At 44.7% G+C, this 25,429-nt stretch overlaps 1 protein-coding gene across 2 annotated transcripts; it reads left to right on the top strand.

Moving 5' to 3' along the window:
- Nucleotides 1-9,079: 9,079 nt before the first annotated feature.
- Nucleotides 9,080-23,583, top strand: LOC112432089 (uncharacterized). 2 transcript variants are annotated; one of them, XR_003022810.2, is made up of 10 exons: nucleotides 9,080-9,215; nucleotides 13,888-13,982; nucleotides 20,093-20,134; nucleotides 20,266-20,547; nucleotides 20,622-20,855; nucleotides 20,951-21,184; nucleotides 21,388-21,581; nucleotides 21,738-21,767; nucleotides 21,851-21,892; nucleotides 22,757-22,818. XR_003022810.2 is itself a non-coding variant. In XM_076882326.1 (10 exons), the coding sequence occupies exons 1-10, from the start codon at nucleotides 9,112-9,114 to the stop codon at nucleotides 22,852-22,854; spliced, it is 1,230 nt and encodes a 409-aa protein (XP_076738441.1). In that variant the 5' UTR covers nucleotides 9,080-9,111; the 3' UTR covers nucleotides 22,855-23,583. The 2 variants fall into 2 exon arrangements, 1 of the variants encoding a protein (XP_076738441.1); XM_076882326.1 differs by having other exon boundaries at nucleotides 21,513-21,581; nucleotides 22,757-23,583.
- The last annotated feature ends 1,846 nt before the right edge of the window (nucleotides 23,584-25,429 follow it).

Genomic DNA, 25,429 nt, shown 5'->3' with positions numbered 1-25,429 from the left:
TTTATTAAGACAAAGAAATGGTTTACATGTGCACTTTTGAACCGGCGCATTAAACAGTTCAAGTACAAAGGAGCTGATGCGCTAACAGAGCCGTGTGCTGTCAACCCAGATTTAACCAAGCTTTCAGGTCAAGCCATTCAGAACTGGAATTTCTTAAGGTTGCTACCTGTTATAATTGGTGATAAAGTCCAAAATCCAAAGGCAGCTAATGCTCCAGCTTAAAGACATAGTTGAAATGATTTGTGCACAAAACATCTCACTGTCATAGGTGGTGTATGTTGACATTATAATCCATGAATATTTGGATTCAAGAAAGTGTTTATTTCCAGAGAGTGTACTAAAACCTAAACACCATTTCCTCTGTCACTATCCTGCACTTGTGTGTTTTTAAAGTAAACATAGTTACTTCAAAAGATGTGCCAGGAGTTTGAAAAACTTTAAAAACATCTGCCAAACCTTATCTGAAAGACATCAGATGTTTCAGGCATATCTTTCAGCTGGGCCAGGATGCAGTCAGTTTCTGCAAGTGAAAGACAGTTGCACCTTCTACCCCGACCTCTACAGTGATGCCATGAAATATGCAGTGAGACAGTTTGGCTTTGCAGGAAATGATACTAGTGTTTGCACAGAGATACAGTATAAAGGTACATCGTATAAAAAGGGGAATTTCCTTGTGTCAAAAAATGAGGGGTCCATTGAGTTTGGAGAGCTTCTTATTATTTTAATCAAAAATGATGCAGCAGTGTATTTTGTGTTGGATGCACACCAAGCTGAGTATCTTTCTGAATACCACGTGTACTCTGTGACAAAGGACAGTACAAGGCTGCGATGTCTTAACATTACTGACTTGGTTGACTTTTATCCATTACCATCACACTTTGTTAATGGCCACCAAGTCATTCCTCTTAAACACAGTGTGTTGTCAAAATAAGCTTTTTTTTTTAATGTCGCCACTGTTGTTGGGAAACCATATTAAAATGCATAACTGCAATGATTAAAAATGTTGTGATGGGAGGGGAAAAATGAAAGTGAATTACCTTTTCCTTTTATATATGCAGAAAATAAAAGGTGTAAACCATCCCTCGTGCCCCGAAAGCAGAAATTCATCTTATTTATATATGCACAGTGTTACTTGACTAAATATAATATTACTTTTGCCTTTTGTCAGCGCGTCATTCTTCGTTGATTCCAGAAATGACTGACTTTGAACCAACGTTTCTAAGGACTGCAATCAATGAGGTCCTGCCTGACCTTCCAGAAGTGACAAAGGATATTCTTGAAGAAACTTTACAATCAATTGGGGTAGAGACAAATGATGATTTTCAGTTCATTGAGGAATCTGATTTGCACTCAGCTTTGAGGCCAGTTCAAGCACGAAAAGCCATTGCTGCTTGGAAACTGAGATGTAAGTCAAGTATTGTAGTGAATGATACAAACAGCACTAGAAGTTGCCTGCATAAATTGAACCCTTTTTGCTGTGTGTGTGTGTGTTTGTTTGCGGGTTTGCAGGAAAAGTGAAGAGATGGGAATATGTCCATGTCATGAAACAGCCACTCGCTTCAGCCGAATCCGACATCTTCCGCTGTAGAATACGACTGTGCAGCAAACTGGCGTGAAATGACGTGCAGCTGCACTACAGCGACGTTAAAGCGGCAGATCTCCAAAAGTTGATTCTGTTCATCTGGACGCATCAGTCTTATAAACAGTAAATTTGCATAATGACTGAAACCAGCCCACTGAAGGAACAATGGGCTGGGAGGTCAGTTCCTTAATCACAGTATTGCAAATTCTCATGACCATTGATCAAGTCAAGTCAAGTCAAGTCAACTTTAATTGTCAATTCTGCCACATGTACAGGACATACAGAGAATAGAAATTTCGTTACTCTCAAACCCTAGTGATTAGAAAAATGCAAATAAAATAATTAAAAAGTAAAAGTTTAAATAAATACAATACAATTTTACGTATAACAAAAAAAGCTATGCAATATACAATATACAATATTCAAGTAAGGAGGCATAGTGGTGCAAAATAGGCAAATAGTGCAAATGGAGATTTAGTAATGTACGGTAAGAGATAGTGTAACAACAGAGTCTTATGAGGTAATGGCAGTCCAATGCTCCACAAAGTGACTGGAGCAGGCCAGTGAGTGCGTCAGAGAGTGAGTGTGTGTGTGTGTGACAGAGTTCAGTGAGACCGTGGTGGAGAAGAGGGGAGAGGGGGGCAGAATCGGGAGGGAGTTTAGCTTCCTGACAGCCTGATGGATGAAGCTGTCCTTCAGTCTGCTGGTCCTGGCCTGGAGACTCCGCAGTCTCCTCCCCGACGGCAGCAGCTTGAAGAAGCTTTGCATTGGGTGCGTGGGATCAGCCGCTATGCAAAGGGCTTTTTTAGTGAGACGGGTGCTGTAAATGTCCTGGAGGGAGGGGAGAGAGACACCAATGATCCTCTCTGCAGCTCTCACTATGCGTTGGAGGGTTCTATGACAGGACGCATTGCAGGCTCCAAACCACACAGTGATGCAGCTCGACAGGATGCTCTCGATGGTGCCTCTGTAGAAAGTGTACATGATGGGGGCTGGTGCTCCTGCTCTTCTTAGTTTGCGGAGAAAGAAGAGACGCTGCTGTGATTTCTTGGCCAGTGCTGTGGTGTTGTACGTCCAGGAGAGATCCTCTGTGATGTGCACACCCAAGAACTTGGTGCTGCTCACTCTCTCCACAGACGCTCCGTCAATGGTCAGAGGAGCATGTTGGGTGTGCATTCTCCTGAAGTCCACAACAATCTCCTTCGTCTTCTCCACATTCAGAGAGAGATTGTTGTCAGCACACCACGTGGCCAGGCGTCTCACCTCACTTCTGTAGTCGGTCTCATCCCTGTTGCTAATGAGACCCACCACCGTTGTGTCGTCCGCAAACTTGATGAAGAGGTTGGAGCTGTGTGATGGAGTGCAGTCATGGGTCAGCAGAGTGAAGAGGAGGGGGCTCAGCACACATCCCTGCGGGGCCCCCGTGTTTAAAATGATGGTGCTGGATGTGTTACTGCCGACCCGTACTGTTTGAGGTCTTCCGGTGAGGAAATCCAACAGCCAGTTGCACAGTGAGGTGTTGAGCCCCAGCTGGACCAGTTTTTGAGTGAGCTGTTGGGGGATTATAGTGTTGAATGCTGAACTGAAATCTATGAACAGCATTCGAACATATGAATCTTTTTTGTCCAGGTGTGTGAGTGCTGAGTGGAGTGCAGTGGAAATGGCATCATCGGTTGAGCGGTTGGGCCGATACGCAAACTGGAAGGGGTCCAGGGAGGGGGGCAGGACAGTCTTGATGTGTTGCATGACTAGTCGTTCGAAGCACTTCATCAGGATGGGAGTAAGTGCAACAGGACGGTAGTCATTAAAGCAGGAGGGAGATGACTTTTTTGGAACCGGAATGATTGTGGTAGCTTTAAAACATGTGGGGACGACAGCCTGGATGAGTGATATGTTGAAGATGTCTGTGAAGACATCAGTGAGTTCCACTGCACAGTCTCTCAGTACACGACCAGGAATGTTGTCAGGACCCGGAGCTTTACGTGCATTGATCCTGCTGAGGGATCTCCTCACGCTGTCCGGGGACAGAGTCATCACCTGGTCACCAGGAGGGGGTGGGGTCTTCTGTGCAGTGGTGCTGTTTTGGACTTCAAAGCGAGCAAAGAAAGTGTTCAGCTCGTTCAGCAGGGGGATAGTGCTATCACAGGTCTGTGGTGGGGGCTTGTAATCTGTGATGGTCTGAATGCCCCGCCACAGGCTCCGTGAGTCTCTGCTGTCTTTGAAGTGATGGGATATTTTCTTGGAGTACTGTCTCTTAGCCTCTCTGATGCCACGGGAAAGGTTGGCCCTAGCTGTCCTCAGGCTCGCCTCGTCTCCATCTCTGAAGGCAACATTCCGAGCTTTCAGCAGCCTGTAGACCTCTCCTGTCATCCATGGTTTTTGATTGGCCCGGACAGTTATGGTTTTCGTAACTGTTACATCCTCAATACACTTGTTGATGTAGGCTGTAACAGTCTCTGCGTACTCCTGGAGGTCAGTGGTGTTGTTATAGGTGGCAGCCTGCTTAAACATGTTCCAGTCTGTGGTGTTGAAGCAGTCCTGTAAAGCCTCTGAAGACCCTTCTGGCCACACTTGTATCCGCTTACGAACCGGTTTGGTGGCTTTGACGAGCGGTCTGTAAGCAGGCTACAGTGTCATAGATGCAGTTTGAAGTGTTGAAATGAGAAAAGCCCAAGTGAACACAGAAAGTGTTGTAGCAGTGTTTTATGATAATGATAAAGCATATATGAGATGATGTGGACAGTGTTTATTATTAAAGTGGGGAAGATCACAGGTATCACAGGGCAACTGTACACATGGAGAAAGGAGTTTCTCTACAGAAGACAGAAAGGAAATAAGTGTTCAGTAGAATATGGAGTAGAGCCAGTCCTTTATTATTGATTATTTTCACTGATGATCAGTGATGTGTTTCATAATATAGACAGTGGGATGGGATTTTCCCCTCGTGCAGATGATGGTGCTGTGTGTGGAAGAGAGGAAGGAACTTAGAGTTTATTACTGCAAAGATACAGGAAGTGATTTTGAAGCTGAAGGATGGTCACATGAGTGGGGGTTTAAATTTTCACTGGATCAGACCAAGGCTGTGTTTTTACAGGGAAAAGAATAAAACTAAACTAAAGTTATATAATCAAGAGTGAAACAATTAAAATAATGTCTTGGGGTCTGGTTTGATGAGGACTAGTCCTTTTCTTTTTTCCTCTTCCAGTCTGTTTGCCTCTCAGAGCCCCTGTGAGGCTGATTTTATGCTCACCATGTTGCTGGTGGCCCATGGGTCGGTCGTGCACTTCTTAACTCTTGTATCTTTGTGCGTCCTGTCATATTCTCCTATGTTGTAGGATGCTAACAGTGTGTATAAATGACTACATGTGTGTCATAATGGTGCAGCAGGTATATTTACAGATTCAGGTTTCAGCCTCTGCCTTTGACTCAAAGGTGATAAAGTGTGAAGGATAAATGTTTACTCGTCATCTTAGGTTTCTTCTTTTAAACACTCAGACTGTGTCCAACCATGGACCTGATCACTGATCTATGTACAGAGTCATAAAGCTGATGTTTGCAGTGTGAAAACGTCTTTAACATTTGTCAGCCTCATCAGCTTCCTCTCTATCAGCCCTGCAGTATTTTTAGCCTCCCATCTCCCCTCTGCATCACTTCTTCTTTGTGTGGTTTCCTGCTGATCTGAGGACAGCTGTCCTTATTTTAACTGTGAGTTTCGGCTCTGTGGGCTCTCCTGGTTCCTCTTCAGATTGTGACAGATGTCAGGGATTAAACACGATTATATTTAACATGGGCAGCACGGTGGCACGGTGGTTAGCACTGTTGCCGCACAGCAAGAAGGTCCCTAGTTCAGTTCCACCATCAGGCCGGGGTCTTTCTGTGTGGAGTTTGCATGTTCTCCCCGTGTTTTCTCTCCGGGTACTCCGGCTTCCTCCCACCGTCCAGCTTGTTGGGATAGGTTAATTGGTTAATCCAAATTGCCCATAGGTTTGAATGTGAGTGCGAATGGTTGTCTGTCCCTGTGTGTTGGCCCTGCGACAGACTGGCGACCTGTCCAGGGTGTACCCCGCCTTTCGCCCTATGACAGCTGGGATAGGCTCCAGCGCCCCCCGCGACCCTGAAAAGGATAAGTGGAAGCGAATGGATGGATGGATTTAACATCAAGGGAATCATAGCTGATTTCATCACATGTTTACACAGGTCTTTAAAACACTCCTGTTGGATCCACAACAGGATCCACTGTTGAGGTCACTAACAAACATATCTGTGGTTCCTCCACACTAACCCGATTGTCGCATCAGTCACATGTCAGAGTAAAGGCCCTGTCTCTCAGTCCTGTGGCTCCATCTAGCTGTTTATAATATTCATAATCATTTCAGTTTGTGGTCAGTACAAAGTGAATGTTTCTCTTATAAACAGCCCACACTCCCAGGTTTCCTGTGTGTTTTAACTCCATCTCCCTGGATCTTTGACTCTTCTGTGAGCCCTGACTTTAAAGTTGAAAAGATCTTCACAGACTTGAATGTCCTAAATCTGTAAAAATTTCCAGCTCACAGGGACAGCAGCCTAAAAGTTCAGCTCACCGATGCTGCTGAGCTCTGAATGTGACTGACACTCTTTAATAAACCATCCCTCTGCAGATGTTCATACAGCTGTTTTACTGCTACTCTGGAGCGTTTCAGTGGGAACTCACCTGGAGGGTCTTCACACAGGTTTCTTAGGAGGACAAAGCTACGAGCACAAACAGCAGGGTAGAAAAATCCCAGTCTGTCCAACTAATCAGAGGGCTCCTTACATCACACAGTGTGGTTTATTTACATAATCAGAGCTAATCTGATAGCTAATCCAGGAGCTAATCCAATTGTTAACCCAAAGGTAATCTCATTGCTAATATAATGTGTATGTGCTAATCAGTGAGCAAACAGGAAAGACAAAAGTAGTGAGGAATGAATGAGGAATTTAAATGTCAGACACAAAGGTTTTTTAAATTTTTTTATTTATTTCTCTGTTCTTAATTGTGTTTAAAAAATTTATGAAAATCATTTTTTTGATTTCCATCCATCTGTCTTCTTCCACTTATCCAGGGCCAGGTCACGGGGCCAGCTGAGAGATTAAATCTGTATCTGTATAATCTGCATTATACTTGATGACAAGATGGCGCCGGTGTGTGTGGCTGCTCGTCTGTCGTTGTCAAGCTTGTTCATGTTTATATTATTTCTAATTTGTGTGATCAACAAAAAAAAGTCTCTGCTGGGGCATCATCACCAGACACTACTGGACCAACCTGTGGTCGAAAATATTGTGTCCTTTGGAGCTGGTGGGCAGCAACCCAGTTGTATCTCGGGTTACCTGTACCGGGTTTCCACGCTACCTTCCCGGCAAAGGCGTCACAGTCGCCGGGGTAAACAAAGCGGTGGGCTGGTGAAGCTAAAGGTTTATCTAAGGAATTACTAAGGAATTGTGTTAATTGGATTACTTCCAGGATTTTTTGTGTCTCGGCGTTTCCTGGATCCTATTGATGCCTTCTTGGTGCCTGTGGTCGGCGTTGATGATGCTCCTCGGCCTCGCTGCCCATGCCCTCCCAGGCTAAACCTCCACCGTCAACATGATCGAAACCTGAGGTCGCTGCGTTGGTTTTCTCGACTTGCTGAAACTGGTGCTCCGGCTCCAGCTCCTGCCAGGATTGGCCTGGTGAACGCCAGATCACTTTTAATCAAAACTTTTATTCTTTGGGACTTCTTCAGTTCCCGTGATCTGGATTTTCTGTGTGCGACTGAGACGTGACTGAGTGTTGGTGAGTCCAAGACTCTATCTGAACTTTTACCTGTGGATTGTTGCTCTTTTAACTCGCCATGGACGTCAGGCAGAGGTGGAGGCACAGCGACTGTTTACAATCCGTCATACAGTCCATGCCTGGCCCTACACATGAGCACAGACAAACACTGGATCTTGTTCTGTCATACGGTCTGCCTGTCACTAACTTGGAGATTTGTGACTGTGGACTCTCAGATCCTATGGCTGTGTTATTCAACGTTGGTTTTAAACATAATGCAGTTAAATCTCGCGCTTCTGCTCGGCGCTGTCGGGTTATTAACCTCTCCACTGTCGTGCAGTTTTCTGCTGCTTTTAATCAGCTCGGTGGCCGCTCTGACTTGGTCTCCTCTGACACAGAAGAGCTTAATTCCTGGTTTTATTCTTGCTGTCAAACCGTCTTGGACTCTGTGGCTCCTTTAAAAACCAGGCAGCCCAAGGCCAAACCTGAGCCTTGTGTGAATGAGAGCAGTCATGCTGTTAAGAGGGAATGTCATCGAGCAGAACGGAGATGGAAAAAGGATAAACTGCATGTCAAATTCTCAAAGACTGCTGGCATCGCTACCAGAACACCGTTAAAGAGGATAAAAGGGAATATTTTGCAAATATTATTTCTTCCAACGGTCATAACCCACGTGTGTTATTTAGGACCATTGACACTGTTCTTAATACTCCTTTGAATGTCTGTTTGGAAGTTTCTCCTGAGATTTGCAATCATTTTCTGAACTTTGTTATTGAAAAGGTTGTCACCACCAGGGCTCTCATCACAGCTCCTGACTCTGACCCCTCTGCCTCTGTCCCTTGCACTGCTGTTTTTACTTAGTTTGATCTTGTGACCCTCTCCACGTTAGAGGATGTGGTTCGCCATATTAAGCCCATAGGCTCCCCTCGGGATCCTGTCCCTCCACAATTCTTTAAAGAATGTTTTTCTAGCATATGACAGTATGTCCTTGACATTATTAACAGCAGTCTGTCTTCTGGTGTGGTTCTTGCTAATTTTAAACATGCAGCCACTGCTTAAGAAACCTGGCCTTGATCACAGTTTTAGCGAACTATAGGCCTATTTCCAAGCTGCCTTTAGTCAATGGCGTGTCCAGCGGGGTGGCCTGGGGGGGCACAGGCCACCCCCCCAACCAGACTGGCCACCCCAGGTGCCACCCCAAAGGCAAAACAATAAAATTCAATCAAATATCAAATGTCCGATTATGTTTTCACGGTGAAGCTCAGATATCCGAGTGTAAGTGAATGCAGCATCGCTTCTGCGCTATGTGCATCACGTTAGCAAAGGTAGGAGAGCCAAGCAGAAAGACGTCACTGCAGGAAACAATTTTTCGGTGAAAGAAAATGAGGACAGAATAAATGTCCTGGTAAGTAATATCAAGTTTGTTGAGTTTAGTAAACTTCGGTAAAATTAGAATACCAAGGAAAAAAATAACACTTAAAGAATTATTGCAGCCGTGGAATATTTCTGACAGTATGCTACTGAGGGCAGCTAACATAAGAGTTATGAGTTATAAGATGTAATCTAAGTCGTAACATTGCTGTATGGAGCTGCAGATTTGGTTGCAGGTTAACATAGCTGGACTGGCCATCGGGCATACCGGACATATCCCCAGTGACTTATTTTTTATTTTTTTTGTAATGGCATGAACAATGAGAGGTGGTGGGTTGGCCAGATGCAGGTCGATGTGTAGAAATAACTCCGTTGTTTGGTGGTGGCTATGACGGGGCTTCCACAGAGGCAACAGGTGGATGAGGGAAGGGGAGGCAGGAGGAGAGCCCCGAGGCAGCCGCCAGTCCGAGTGTCAGGTGAACTGAACTTCAGGTAAGAAGTTATGACCTGCAGTCTATCTGGGTCAGATATAAACCAAGTTTAGGTGGAGTTTATTTTAGTTGTGCTGACTTTTTACTGTCAGTTGCAATAACTCGTACTGCGTTCTAGCCAGTTTGACGGAGTTTTTATACAGCTGGGTGGTGCTATGATGTTACTGATAGTGAACTTTATTTTATTCATAAGGTTAGTAGAGTTGCCAACGGCTCCTTAAAAAAATGGAATGGTCCCTCATTCAGAGAAAATATTACGCGTTTCGTATTGAGCTGAGAAGAGACGCAGTTTGTCCCGAACTTTAGCTAGAATGGAAAAAGACAAAGCTGGATTTATTCTGTCTTTATGCTGCACAGCTGCCTCTTCTTCTCTCATTCTCTCCCCCTCCCTCTCCTGTTGCTACTTCAATCATGAAACTGATCAATGATCAGCTGATCGGCTTTTCTCTCTTGTTTGTTTATCGCTCACTTTGCGCCAGAAAGAGGAAACCAGCGGATGTCGCGCTAAACAACAGCAGCACGTTTAAGCTTGATCAGCTGTTGTTAGAAGGTATTTAATATTAATTTCTAGTATCAGCTGATGTTTGCTGGAGCCACAGCTGTAAAGCTGCTGGTCATGATGTTGGTTTGGATATGTGGTGAGAGGGAAACATGAAGATGAAACCAGGAGATGTCCTTACTGAATCATCAGAGCTGAACAGGTGATGGAGAAACAGGTTTACCTTTTAGGTGACATGAATGAGTTGAAGGGAAGTTATGAACTGTTTCTGAGAGACAAATAACACCAGGATCCTTTTTTATGTAGCTGACAGCTGGTAACTGTGCAGGGGCGGATCTAGCAAAGTGTTGCCAGGGGGCAGGTAGGGCATTAACAGGGAAAGGTGGGCACAAAGAAATACTTTTCTTTCTTATTCTCATTTAAAATATCTAGCTTTTATTAAATAATTATCTAAATCTTACAACCAAAGTTTTTATCTGACGTAAAATGTATAGAAATCATACATATACCAACAAGACTGTACATCACTGTCACCACAGCGTTTGTTTTCAGTCAAAGTCTTTATGGCTTTAATACCTGGGGGGCCGGTCTGTAGTGAAAATGCCCGATTTTCTGTCCCAGTCCAGCCCTGCAGGTTAATACTGGCAGTGTCACCATGCCAGCTGACTGTATTTCATCATCAGCCAGTGTTGTTCTTTATCAATATTACCAAAGTTTACCATAAGGCAGCATAGAAAGTATTTACTTGCTTTCAGGTTTTATTCAAATATTAGTCTTTTCAGTTGTTTCTCCACTTTTTTCCTGTTTCAAAATCAAACACCAGTTTGTGAGAAGATTATCTTCTTTTTTTAACAGGCAGATAAAGTTTTACATTGGCATTGGCTAATTTGTCAATTGTTTGTTACAAATGTTCGTATTTTAATATTCAAAAATGTTTTTGCCCAAAACATATGTGCACTACATGTCAGTAAAAATACTATGCAAATATTGCTGTCCTTGAATGCTGAGTAAACACTGACAAAGCACTGATTGTATCTCTTGTACTTTATCAACGCAGTATCTAAAAACTTTGCACCGTAGTGGTTAAAATCTCATTCTAATAAGAGTTAAAAGTGCATTCGGTTATTAGGTTTATAGGATTATTGAATTATGGTTAACGGTTGGTAGAATTGTTTTTAACATTATCTGCCAATTACATCTGCCACCCTTCTCCAAATCTGTGCCCCTACCTGGCCCCCCCAACAAAAATTTTCTAGACACGCCACTGCTCTGAACACACAGTGAACCTGGTGTTCTTGGAGGCTAAATGTGTGGGGGCTGTGCTGACAGGAGGCTGTGGGCAGTGTGCATGGTGGGGATGTCTGCAGTTCTCTTGAAGCGGGAGTTCCTCTGCTAATGAGATGTCCATGTTATCTGTATTTGTCCCATTACCTTTGTAGTTGGTGATGTGTTTCAGGCCCTCCCATACCCTTCTGGAGTCGTATTCAGAGAGGAGATCTGATAACTTGTTTGAATAGTCCAGTTTTGCTGCTCTTGCTCTGCTGTACATGTCCTGGTCCCCAGATTTGTATGTACAGGGTGGGCCGTTTCTATGGATACACCGTAATAACATGGGAATGGTTGGTGATGTTAAAGTCCTGTTTGTGGCACATTAGTATATGTGAGGGGGCAAACTCCTCAAGATGGGTGGTGACCATGGTGGCCATTTAGAAGTCGGCCATCTTGGATACAACTTTTGTTTTTTCAATAGGAAGAGGGCCATGTGACACATCAAACTTATTGGTAATGTCACAAGAAAACAATGGTGTGCTTGGTTTCAACGTAACTTTATTCTTTCATGAGTTATTTATAAGTTTCTGACCACTTATAAAATGTGTTCAATGTGCAGCCCATTGTGTTGGATTGTCAATGCAACCCTCTTCTCCCACTCTTCACACACTGATAGCAACACCGCAGGAGAAATGCCAGCACAGGCATCCAGTATCCGTAGTTTCAGGTGCTGCACATCTCGTATCTTCACACCATAGGCAATTGCCTTCAGATGACCCCAAAGATAAAAGTCTAAGGGGGTCAGATCGGGAGACCTTGGGGGCCGTTCAACTGGCCCACGATGACCAATCCACTTTCCAGGAAACTGTTCATCTAGGAATGCTCGGACCTGCACCCATAATGTGGTGGTGCACCATCTTGCTGGAAAAACTCAGGGAACCTGCCAGCTTCAGTGCATAAAGAGGGAAACACATCATCATCTAGCAATTTCAAATATCCAGTGGCCTTGAGGTTTCCATTGATGAAGAATGGACCCACTATCGTTGTTCCCATATACCACACCAAACCATCACTTTTGTTGTTCCAACAGTCTTGGAGGGATCCATCCAATGTGGGTTAGTGTCAGACCAATAGCGGTGGTTTTGTTTGTTAACTTCACCATTCACATCAAAGTTTGCCTCATCACTGAACAAAATCTTCTGCGTGAACTGAGGGTCCTGTTCCAATTTTTGTTTTGCCCATTCTGCAAATTCTGTGCACCGATCTGGGTCATCCTCGCTGAGATGCTGCAGTAGCTGGAGTTTGTATGGGTGCCATTTGTGAGTAGCTAATATCCGCCGAAGGGATGTTCGACTAATGCCACTCCCCAGTGACATGTGGCGAGTGCTACGCTGTGGGCTCTTGCTGAATGAAGCTAGGACAGCCACTGATGTTTCTTCATTAGTGACAGTTTTCTTGCGTCCACATTTTGGCAAATCCAACACTGAACCAGTTTCACCAAACTTAGCAAGCAGTTTGCTGACTGTAGCATGGGAGATGGGTGGTCTCGTAGGGTGCCTTGCATTGAAATCTGCTGCAATGACCCGGTTACTGCGTTCACCAGATATCAACATAATTTCGAGCTGCTCTTCACATGTTAACCTCTTCGACATGTCAATGGCTGTGAACAAAGAGAAACCACCGCTATTGGTCTGACACTAACCCACATTGGATGGATCCCTCCAAGACTGTTGGAACAACAAAAGTGATGGTTTGGTGTGGTATATGGGAACAACGATAGTGGGTCCATTCTTCATCAATGGAAACCTCAAGGCCACTGGATATTTGAAATTGCTAGATGATGATGTGTTTCCCTCTTTATGCACTGAAGCTGGCAGGTTCCCTGAGTTTTTCCAGCAAGATGGTGCACCACCACATTATGGGTGCCAGGTCCAGCATTCCTAGATGAACAGTTTCCTGGAAAGTGGATTGGTCGTCGTGGGCCAGTTGAATGGCCCCCAAGGTCTCCCGATCTGACCCCCTTAGACTTTTATCTTTGGGGTCATCTGAAGGCAATTGCCTATGGTGTGAAGATACGAGATGTGCAGCACCTGAAACTACGGATACTGGATGCCTGTGCTGGCATTTCTCCTGCGGTGTTGCTATCAGTGTGTGAAGAGTGGGAGAAGAGGGTTGCATTGGCAATCCAACACAATGGGCTGCACATTGAACACATTTTATAAGTGGTCAGAAACTTATAAATAACTCATGAAAGAATAAAGTTACGTTGAAACCAAGCACACCATTGTTTTCTTGTGACATTACCAATAAGTTTGATGTGTCACATGGCCCTCTTCCTATTGAAAAAACAAAAGTTGTATCCAAGATGGCCGACTTCTAAATGGCCACCATGGTCACCACCCATCTTGAGGAGTTTGCCCCTCACATATACTAATGTGCCACAAACAGGACTTTAATATCACCAACCATTCCCATGTTATTACACTGTATCCATATAAATGGCCCACCGTGTAGAGTTGTGTGCCTTTAACATGCCTGAAGCTTACTTGTCATCCAGGGTTTACGGTTTGTCGCACACGCTTTTCCGTGGTGACAGTGTCCATGCAGTGTTTGATGTAACCCAGCACTGCGGTTGTGTGAGTCTCTAGGTCATCCTGTTCAGATACACTCTGTGCGCAAAACAGCCCTGCAGCAGAGCTTCCTCAGAAAAGGTGTTAATGGGTCTGATGGTGGGCTTTGTCCTTTTCCTGACTGGTGTGTGTGCTGGGACAGTGATGAACTTTAGCTTGGTACATGATAACTACAGGCTGCGGCGCAGTAAAGTAAGCCCCGCCCTCACCAACCACACAGTGTGGCCACATGGAGCTCAGCCAGTGAAACACTTCATGTGTTAAACTTGTTAAAGGGGAAGTGATGAAGCTGAAGGCGTCTCTCTGCTCAGACTGATGTTCAGTCGTCATCCAGACACCATGAAGACTCCGTGTGTCTCTCTGCTCCTCGGTGAGTCAAACTCAGAGCTGCTGCTCATTTATTCATCAGCATTAAACTGAAGGGAGCCTCTGCTACACACAGCCGGGAATGTGGGGAACTGTGATGCAGGACAGAGACACAGACACTAAATCCACACTGTGAAATCTCATCAGCTCCCAGAACTAAAAAACACTAATAAAACTTGTTGCCTCAAAAAAACAGAGTAAAGCTTAAGACGACTATATTAGGACAACTTATTCATTAAGTGTAGAGTTCTAAGAATAACTTGATGATTCTGACTGTGTAACACTGATTGTTCACCCACTGACAAACATGAAGTTCTGCTACATCAAAAAACAACTTGTAGTAACTTATATTAATATAACACTGTATGCAAATGTGATCCAAAGAGAATAATTAATAACACTTCTTGTAATGGTGTTTAAATCAGCACAACTTTTATTTTGAAATGTAAAACAATATATCAGCCAACATCCTGGACACTGTTCTGCTGAACAACAACAGTTATGCTGTCATCACTGTTATAATGTTACAATGAAACAACGTCTCAGATTTGATTATTCTTATTATTAGTTTATTATTATTAGTTTAGGCTTTCCACAACTTTATTCTGGTGATCTGCAGAATAATTTGGCCACAAAACAAATGTCACTGTTCAAAAAGTTGCAGACTTCACTATATACAGTGCAGACAGTGTGGACCCTCTAAACTAAGTCTGTGTCATTGTTATAATCTTACAATGAAACGTCTCAGATTTAATTATTCTTATTATTAGTTTATTATTATTAGTTTAGGCTTTCCACAACTTTATTTGTAGTTACATTACTTCTATAATCAAAATAAAATGTATTTACTGTTCAGTCTGCAGATCAAACAACACATTTGTTTCACATTCAAACACAGGAGCTGGTATGTTGTAATGTTTTAAGGAGGCTTGTTTCCAGTCCAGGCATCACTGCCTGAATGACTGTCATGGATCCAGGTGATCCAAATGTAAGTGCAGAAGAAAGTCTTAACTTCCCTTCAGTACAGTGGCAGTGGATGTGGGCTGGAGATGCAATGACCTTCGACCTGCAGGTCACTGACCAACCATCTGTGGTGGAGGACTCATCTCTGCTGGTGTCCTGCAAGCAAACAATCAGATTCTTTAGAACAACAACTTATTTGCTTTCTTAAAACATGTTTTCCAGCATTTGCTATGGAACAGACCTCAGTTTAGACTCAATCTCAGGCTCCCTCCCCACCAGAGAGGTGACATTCACTGATAGTTCTGACCACCAGCTGACACACAATAATGTCATGAAAGCATATATTTAAAAGGGCTCTGCAAACATGGCCAATAACTTATTCTGGTGATCTGGAGAATAATTTGGCCACAAAACAAATTTCACTGTTCAAAAAGTTGCAGACTTCACTATATACAGTGCAGACAGTGTGGACCCTCTAAACTAAGTCTGTGGGATATGATCTTTGAATGAATGCAGACCAAACTGTTGTTGTTTGTATTTACATACACAGCATGTCTTGTAGGATTAACTGGAGTCATCAGCAACAGCACAGAGCAGTCACATCTCAGGTCTAATAATAGAAGACAGGAAACTAAAGCATAAAGGAAGCAGCAAGTAAAGCAGTTTGATGTAAAGTATGATTAAAGTTCAGCCTGATTAACATAAATGTGACAGCTACTAACATATTGTGGGAAGTAAACTAACCAAAATACTTCCCACTCAGCTGATGTCTTTCTGTCCAACAGCTGCTCTTCTAGACTTGTAAGAGTTTGATGTGATGTGAAAAGCTGCCACAAAGAATTAAAATAAATACAGAGGTTAAGAAGATGCAGTTCATATGTTGTAAAAGTGGGTTGAAAACAAGCCCCGCCCCTAACAGCTGGGCTCTTATCTGGTATCTGCTCACGTTTCTATTTCAAACAATCAACAGAAAACTTGACTGAGAGATTTTATATGTTTTTAAAGCTGTGGGTTAATTTTTAAGTAACATGAGCCCAGAGGCAGCAGCAACGCTAGGCTAACACTAGCTAGCTAACAAGTTCATAAACCTGGTGCTAAACTGAGAGAAGGCACAAAAACAGTTTGAATAAGAGTAAAGATTTACTCACTGAGTCAGTGTATCAGGTAAAGATCCACAGCAATGCCAACAATGATCTCTTGAGCTGAAGCTTCTCCAGCTTTGCTCAACATATTCCAGAAAAAAATGGCGACACCATGAACACGCGGACTGATCTGTGAGAGGAGGAGGACGGTGGTGACGTGGCATTTTCAAACCATATAGTCAAAACTTCCAGCTTACTGAGTTTTTCTAATTTAAGACAACTCAAATAAACTGATCAGCTCTTTGAATAAAAAGTACTGGTAACTTACGTAACCTGAGATCTAATAACAAGCTGATGAAAATTGAGTTCAGTCTACTTCAGTGGCGGCTGGCCCATAGGGGGCGCTCGGGCTCCGCCCCCCCAAATGTGGAGGAGTAAAAATATATATTTTTAAAAAATTCATCAATGATAGTTTTACTATGTGTGTGCCCATATACAGCCAGGCGTATTTTAACATTTTCACCAGCTGACTCATTAAAGTTCAACCAACAAACGGTGTTTTTCTTCTTCTGGGGCGCTCGTCAAAGCGCCCTTGATATGCAGCGAAATAGCCTATCATTAAATGGTTGCCAGGGGAAAATAATAAATATTTGACCTATCAGCGTCGCTGAATTAAATGGTTTGGGGGCGCTTAAAATTGCGCCCCTGCAGAAAACGCGCGAAGATTTGCTGTTCTAGAATTTTACCTCAGTCAGTAGCCTAAGTGAGCTATAAGGTCAGAGAGAGACGATGGCAGCGGTATTGTTAACGGTTGAGGCACAGCCTCCCCCAAATTCGGTTAGATCGCTTCTAACCTACCCTTTTGCCAGAAGGACAATGGCAGAAAAACTGCAAGTTAAAGAGTTGGGACCTGACAAGCCCGAAATTCAACTAACCCAGGCAACGAAGGAGAAGTCAAAAGCATACAACAGGACTTTTTGTCGGAGTTGGTTCCAGCGCAAGTCGTGGCTGACAGGCTGTGGAACAGCTAATGCACTTTTTTGTTTCCCGTGCATACTGTTCAAAAGTGACAAGTGTGATTTGACGTGGACACAATCTGGACAAACCGACTTGTTCATTTTAAATTTAAATTAAAATTGTGTTGTTTGATGTACTCATTAAATGGGTCATTTTAGTCGATATCATAAAAATTGCCCCCCCTGAGATTTTTTTCAGGAGCCGCCACTGGTCTACTTAATGTTTACCATCGTTTAATAACAGTTTACAAAAACCATGCCATCAGGTCATGAATTTAAATAAAAACTTTGGACTTTTATACACATTAATAATTCGCCAGTACACCAGAGTGACTACACGCTAATAATTATGGTTAAACAAGCAGGAAAAGCATTTTAAAATACTGATTTCAGTGGTCTAGGACACTGTGTACATGAAACGGTGTATAAAACACAACACTTGGTGATTAAACCATAAAATAGTTTCATTAAAAAGGAATAGAATAGAATAATCCTTTAATTGTCCCACAGGGGAAATTAGGGTTTAACAGCGGCAAGAAAGACACATATACAAACAAACAGTACACAAGACACAGGACAGAAACATACACAATTTTTACATATTTACATGAAGGACAATGGTTACCAAAAACTGAGTACCATACCATTATTAAATAAAATTAAATTAAATACAGATAAGAGACAAACCTTGGTTATAGTGTGAATCGGTTGATTAACTTATTGCAGTTACAGCGCAGATGTAAACATCTATGTTTGTTGGGAGCAGTTCTGATTGTACAGTCTGACAGCTGCAGGGAGGAAGGACCTGCGGAAACGCTCCTTCATGCATCGAGGATGCAGCAGTCTGTCACTGCAGCAGCTCTGCAGCAACATCTACATGCATGGGCTGGGAGACTCTGTCCGTCAGAGATGTTATTTTGGCCAGAGTCCTTCTGTCTCCCACCACCTGCACTGGGTCCAGGGTGCATCCCAGCACAGAGCTGGCCTTCCTGATGAGTTTACCCAACCTCTTCCTCTCAGCTGTCGATAAACTGCTGCTCCAACATACAACACTGTAAAAAATGACAGATGCCACCACAGAGTCATAGAAGGTCTTTAAAAGCGCTCCCTGGACTCCAAATGACCTCAGCCGCCTCAGCAGGTAGAGTCTGCTCTGACCCTTCCTGTAAAGAGCATCAGTGTTGTGGCTCCAGTCCAGTTTATTATTCAGGTGAACACCCAGGTGCCTATAGGAGTCCACTATCTCAATGTCCACTCCCTGGATGTTCACCGGTGTCAGTGTGGTGGGTCTGCGTCTCCGGAAGTCCACCCCCAACTCCTTGGTTTTCCCGGCGTTGATCAGCAGGTGGTTCTGCTGACACCAGTCCACAGAGTCCACTGTCTGTACTCTGAGTCGTCCTCACCTGTGATGAGGCGACAATGGCAGAGTCGTCAGAGAACTTCTGTAGGTGGCAGCGTGGGGAGTTGATGGAGAAGTCTGCAGTGTAGAGGGTGAAGAGGAACGGTGCCAGCACAGTTCCCTGTGGGGCCCCCGTACTGCAGACCAGCGTGTCAGAGACAGCCCTGTGTCCTCACATACTGTGGGCGTCCTGTGAGGTAGACCAGTATCCACTGGGACATGTGGTGGTCCACTCCCGATAGCTCCAGCTTGTCTCTCAGAAGTCGTGGCTGGATGGTGTTGAAAGCACTGGAGAAATCAAAGAACATGATCCTCACAGTGCTTCCAGGCTTCTCCAGGTGAGTCAGAGCTCGGTGCAGGAGGTAGAGGATGGCGTCCTTTGACCAAATTCAGTGTGGTAGCCTGACTATGCCACTGTTATGTATGTGATTGGTCTTTAGAACCAATGTCACCGTTTCACAGACAAGACTACAGGCCTTCCTGGAGGTGATTTCCTTTAAGGGAAAATAGGAACATTCAGGTAAATACGTGAAAAAGTGCACACTCCTCAGGAAATAGCATCTCTGTATTACTGCTGCCTCATTTCACTCACCTTTAAAACCATGTGTCTTGGGAGTGATGGGGGTAGGTACAGGTCTGTGCGTGGGTGGATTTTCAGTGCTGACTCTTCCATCCACCTTAAAGAGCTCAGCACAGGCCACAGAGAGCACCCTGTTCTCAATATGATGCTAATCCTACTAACTACATGTGACTTCCTGCTGACTTCCACTCGACTGGAAACCAGTGAGAAAACAACCAAATATTTCCAAAGAAAAAACTTGAATGCTGATCATAAACCCTGGAGAACTGCTGCTCAAGAGCACTTCAACCTCCCTCCGTGATACTTTGACCTTGGCCTCCAGTCTCCTTCTCCATGGAGGCCACTGCTGCTAGTAGCATCTCACTGATCTCTCCTGCCGTGGTGTAGATGAGCTGGTTGCAGTAGGTGTGGTCCTGCATTCACATCATCTAGTAGATCTTCTGAGGGTACTCCATGTAGTCTTGGTAACTGTGTGTGTGTGTGTGTGTGTGTGTGTGTGTGTAATGATCATGTAAACCAGGTGTATTAAACTATAGTTTAAAGAGGTCGTGTCAGAGACGATGTCTTGAAGTCCAGAGGATCAACATAAATACACAGATGCAGATGTAGATGCAACATAGCAGTAAACACACATGTAAGACTGTTCTTATGCATGATGCTCCATTTCAACATAACACAATGTGATGCATGTTCAAAGGGGGATAAATAAAAAGAGAAAGAACTTGAACTTCCTCTTTTCTGTTTCACACACTGACTGTGTCTCAGTTATACTGGTAATACATCTCAACCACAGTTTCCACTCTCCTGTGCTTTTGCACGTCTCTGCTCTGTGAGTAAACTGAGCTCTAGCTTGTGCTGCCAGGATTTTAACCCTGGCTGACTCTGAGCCTCACACACATGTGGAGGAGCTCACTGATGAGCTGGGAACCACATTTAGCTGTGATTATGTTGAGTGTGGAGAAAAGTGCTTTAGTGTGTGGAGCCAAACATGGTGACGATGCTCAGAGTCAAAGCTGAGAAACTCTGCCTGCTTGTGACCTCTGACCTTTACTGACCTCTGTCCTCCTGTTGCAGGTGTGTGTGTGCTGCTGCTGTCTGCACCGACTGTTTCTGAAGGTGAGTTGATGGAAGTGAAACAGTGAGACTCCAACAAGAACACAAATACACTTACTGTGTGTGTGTGTGTGTGTGTGTGTGTGTGTGTGTGTGTGTGTGTGTGTGTGTGTGTGTGTGTGTGTGTCCTCCAGTGTCTCTGTCTGTCAGTCCAAACCTTCAGCAGGTCTTCAGAGGATCTTCTTCAGTGTCTCTGAGTTGTGTTGATGATGGACAGACAGCTGATGGATGGACAGTGAAGAGGACCAGAGGAGGACCCACTGAGGACTGTGGAGCAGCTGTTTTGGGCTTTGGGAGGCTTCTTGGTTCCTACTGTGTTGTGGATCTTTCTGCTCCCAGTGAAACCTTCTGGTGTGAGGACTCCTCTGGACAGCAGAGTGACAACGTCTCCCTCAGTGTCCAATCAAACACTACAGGTGAGATGTTCCAGCTGTGTCTCTGTCTCTGTGTGACTCTGCTCTCATTAACTCTGTTTGTCTCTGATGGTCAGATAAAGATGTCATCCTGGAGATCCCTGCACTTCCTGTGAGGACAGGAAGTGATGTCATTCTGCGCTGCAGACAGAGGACTGGTGCCACAGTCGCAGCTTATTTCTTCACCAAAGGAAGTCGCCATGGTCTTGAACGAGAGCACATCATCACTAACATCATGCAGGCTGATGAAGGTCTCTACTGTTCTACTGAACAGGGTAGAAAGTCTCCTCAGAGCTCTCTGAGGGTCAGAGGTCAGAACACTGACATCACTTCCTGTTTAAAAAATGATGTAACAATGTGACCTGATAATAAACTGACTGAACCATCTTCATCATCTCTCCTCCAGATCCTCCCAAAATCATCCATCCTCCCCCTCCTCACTGTCCTCCCCCTCCTCACTGTCCTTCTCCAAGAACCTCCTCAAACTTTGCTCCTCCTCTTACTTATCCTCCTCTCCCAGCATCCACCTGTCCTCCTCCTCCTCCCTCTCTCCTGGTCCCAGTTGTAGCAGGTGTGGTCTCCATGGTTCTCCTGGTTCTGGTTCTGGGTGGAGTCCTGTTCCTCTGCAGTAAACTAAAAGGTGATAAACCTGCACAGAAGTAAAAGTCCTGTTCCTTTATCGCTTAAAGCTGACGAGAGCAGCCGCGCTCCCGTCAACTCTTTTAAAACCTGCTGCAGGACGAGTTGGAACAACAATGTTTGTGCGTCTGAAAACAGAGGAGTTGTGTTTACACATCACACATTCAGCTGGTCCCAGGTTTCCTTCCACTCATGTGTCTGCAGGAACAACAAGTTCACAGCACTTCCTACTGTCTGACAAACACCATCACGCTGTCAGCACGAACCATCACATGAGTTCGATGTGCACCATTACTCCTCCTGTGCTGATGGTGCTCTGTGTGATGCAGGAGGTCGGGGAGCAGAGCTGTGGAGCTGTGGAGGTGACGGCTGTCTGAGACGGAGCGTCTGCCTCTGCTGTGAGTCTCCTTCATGTTCCTCCACATGTATTATCTGTGTTTCCACCACTGGAGGGCGCTGTGGGTTATTGATGTGTGGGAACAGCCAATCACTGCAGGCTGAATGCTTCTCTTTGGTCATGTGACCATTTGATCTCTGATCAGTGCGTTCTTCAGTTTCAGGCCTGTTTCTGCTGACTGCTGCAGGTGAGCTGATGTTCCTACACCTGTCTGTCCTCATCATGACCTCTGACCTTTGGTGACCTTTAGTGACCTCTGTCCTGTTGCAGGTGTGTGTGTGCTGCTGCTGTCTGCACTGACTGTTTCTACAGGTGAGTTGAAGGTAACAGGTACTCTGAGGTGATGTAGGTGCTCTGTGGTGGCTGCTCCATCATCATGTCTAACAATCCTCGGTCAGCCTCTTCTTCTTCTTCTCTCCTTTATCTGACTTAATGTTGACAGCTGATAAATAAAGCTTCAGCTTCTCTGTTCAGGTTTTCATGCTAACAGTAAGAGCTGCTGTTTTTAATGTTTCACTGCTGTTTGAACAACTTTTAAACTTTGTGACTTTTTGACACCACGTCATTCTGAACTTCTGAGAGACCTTTTTAGAGAAAACGATGTGTGTTATGGCACAAAGCTGGTCTGCTCCTTTGTTCAGGGTCTGACTGGGATGTTGGTTCTGATTCTGAACACATTAAAAGGCTCCATCAGCTTCTGGAGTCACAGCCGCTCTTCTTTTTCTTGAGCCTGGACTTTTTGCAGCAGTTTGTGGGATCTTCAAGAGTCACAGGCTGCAAATTTGTCCATGATGATGAGTCATGTGTTTCTAGCAGCAGGGTCTGAAACTGCAGTATGAGGTTCTGAGACCAGCTACAAACATGAGAAACAAGCACAGAGGACTGCAGACGACAGGAAGTTATAAAACTAAATCAGACTCAGGGTTAGCTAACACGTCTAAGGAGGCTGGAAGGAAACTTCTTGTCTGCAGGAGGACACTTCCACCTCCTGAGGGTGGAAGAAAAAAGGAGACTTCTGAAAGTTTGGTGAAGACGGTTCAGCTCAGATCCTCCAACATGACTGAGCATCACTCAACATCCTCAGAGCACAGACGACTTAAAATCAGACAAAACAGGCTACCCTGACCTCCTCTGTGTCCTCCTCCTGACTCCCCTCTCTGTGTCCTCCTCTTTCAGCTCCTCCTCCCTGTGAGTCTGTGCTCAGACTCGTCTGCCATCTAGTGGTCTTCTGTCCGTACTGCATCTCCACTGGTCTGCTGCTGTCCATGTGCTGAGCAGGAAGACACCGAACAAACCGGCCGTCTCCATGGAGATGAGCCAGTGTGATGGAGGAGGTCAGGGACTGGCTGAAGATGGTGATGATGTCACTGCTGATGTCACCACTGAGCATGCCTTCTGAGCTGCAGACTGACAGCATCTGCAGTATTTCTGTATCTTGGTTCCTCTTTTGCTGTGTTGGAGTAAAGTTCTAGTGTTTGCTGTCAGTATGTCTTAGTTAGGTTTGAGTTTATCGCTTCATCCCCGTTTCCTGTGTAAGTCTGTCCTCTGTGCATGTCTCTTAAGTCATGTGTCCTCTGTCTGTATTGTGCCTCCTGTACATTCTCCCAGTGCATCATGTGCGTCTCCTCCCGTTGTCTTCCAAGTTCGTCTAGTTCTTCCCTCCCGTCTCCTGTGTCATATTGTGTGAATTAGTGTTTCCTGTTTTACTTTGACAGTGCCACGTCCTGTGTTCAGTGTGTATAGCTTTGCTTCCTGTGTGTCGTCAGGTCCACTCTCCCTAATGACCCTTGTGTGCTTATGTTGTGTCTGTTTTCCTCTGTCAGGTTGCCTGTTTCCTGTGTCTCTCACGTCATGGTCTAGTTCATCCTGGTCTCATGTTCCAGTTTTCCTTGTTTTTTGCTTTATTTTCCCCAGTTTAGTCAGTCAGTCCAGTCCTGGTTTCACATTTTATGTATGTCAACATTTCCAGCCTTAATAAATTACTCTCCTTCCGTTCAACCTCACTCTCGCCTCAGTTGTCTACATTTGGCTCCTCCTCTTCTCTCCACATGATGTGTTGTTGCCGATTGTGACGCCGTGGAGCTCTGATGTGTAAGTCAGTAAGTTTACCTCAGCATACGAGGTGAAAAACTAACTTCATCGTCTTTAAATTTGTTACTGAGGTCTGGACGAAGAACACAGCCCTGTAAACCCTCCCACTGATACTACAGGATATTCTCTTACCCAATAGCATGGTCACTGCTAAATAAACACAAAATCATACATGTTTCCATGAAAAATGTCCTGATGCACGCTCAGTGATCCAGGTAAGGAGATCCCTAAAGGTTGACCGTAGATCTGACCTGTGTGACCTCTGAGGCTCCATCACTGAGTGTATTCAGCAGATACAGATACAAACACTTCCTCTGTTCATGTCAGTGTGCAGTGCTGTTTACACAGCATCCACCTGACTGCTGAGACTGGGAGGAGTCACAGCTCCTGGGTGGGCCGGGTCAGGAAAACTACCAGATTAAACCTGTGGATCCAGCTGCTGTGGATCCAGCTGCTGTGGACCCAGCTGCTGTGGACCCAGCTGCTGTGGATCCAGCTGCTGTGGAGCTCTCAGTGGAATATCCTGAGCAATAACTTCAGATTTAATTGAGGTTAACTGCGTTTGTGCTTGCTGCTTCTTCGTACGAGGGTCAGAGTTCACAGGTCAGATGCATCACTCAGATCCAGGTTTGTCCAGAGACAACGACGGCTGCAGGACCTGAGCCAGAGAGCAGCAGGACTGACTCCACCCAACTGTGCTGGACGCTGAAATATGTAAATAAACTGAACATATTTAACTCACACTAGAAGAGAGAAAACGTCGACTGTTAAAACTGAGAAAATGAACCACGTTAATAAAATGAGCTCCTTTTTAATTGGCTGACATAGAAAGAGCATGTTAGAGAGGCAGGCAGACAGACATGTTCCTCACTGTGAACATCTCATCATCTACAGAACATGATCTCATCAGGAGACTCAGGGTTCAGTTAACCTTTGACCTTCAGCAGAGCTGCTTTGACCTTTGACCTCCAGATGAGACCACAATGGAGGAACAGCGTTGTCTCCTCAACAGAGGATCGGTTTGATCAGACAGTGCTGGGACTGAGGAGTCTTTCTAATTCGTCGGTTTATGTGGAAATGAACGTCTTCAGGAAAGATAAGCTCAGCTCTGGTTAAAAACAAGCTGTCGTGTTCATTGTGCTCATTCATGAACACCACCAAGTCATTGGTTCAGGTATGTGGATGACACCTGGGTGAAAATCAAATCTCAGGATGCTCCACATTTCACATTAACTCGGTGGACCGACACATCAGATTCAAATGTCAAAGCTGTAAAGGCTCCTAAAGAAAGCTCCAGCCGATCCAGGAGAGAAGGACAACCTCTGCCTAAGCAAAAACCTGGAGTGATCCCGTACGTGTCAGGAGTATCGGAGCAGTTCAGATGCATTTTTGCTAAACACCGCATCTCTGTGGCTTTTACACCCCAAAACACGCTGCGCCAAAAACTGGTCCACCCTAAGGATCAGGTCCCCCGACACAAACAGAGTAACATAGTGTACGCTGCTAAGTGCAGGAGGATTGCCAGGATCTATACATCGGGGAAATCGAACCACCTCTGGCTAAGAGCCACCTCGTCAGGCAAGGACTCTGCAGTCTGTTCACACCTACAGGTGGGCTTTGATCAGAGGGTTTTGGTCAGTGGTCATGAGAAATGCATATTAATGATGAACTGACCTCCCAGCCCATTGTTCCTTCAGTGGTTTCAGTCATTATGCAAATGTACTGTTTATAAGATTGAAACCTGCAGTCAGCTGAGAC

This window comes from Maylandia zebra, linkage group LG3, assembly GCF_041146795.1.
Source record: "Maylandia zebra isolate NMK-2024a linkage group LG3, Mzebra_GT3a, whole genome shotgun sequence".
Classification (NCBI taxonomy): Eukaryota; Metazoa; Chordata; class Actinopteri; order Cichliformes; family Cichlidae; genus Maylandia; species Maylandia zebra.
The sequence above is the reverse complement of the archived record's forward strand: the minus strand, read 5'-3'. Positions and strand labels throughout refer to the sequence as shown.

Bases quoted from the DNA above. Each gene is read 5' to 3' on its own strand.
- LOC112432089 (XM_076882326.1), top strand. From the start codon at position 9,112: ATGACGGGGCTTCCACAGAGGCAACAGGTGGATGAGGGAAGGGGAGGC. The intron at 9,216-13,887 runs GTAAGAAGTTAT...AACTTGTTAAAG, and splicing joins TCAGGTGAACTGAACTTCAG to GGGAAGTGATGAAGCTGAAG. The intron at 20,856-20,950 runs GTCAGAACACTG...TCTCTCCTCCAG, and splicing joins GAGCTCTCTGAGGGTCAGAG to ATCCTCCCAAAATCATCCAT.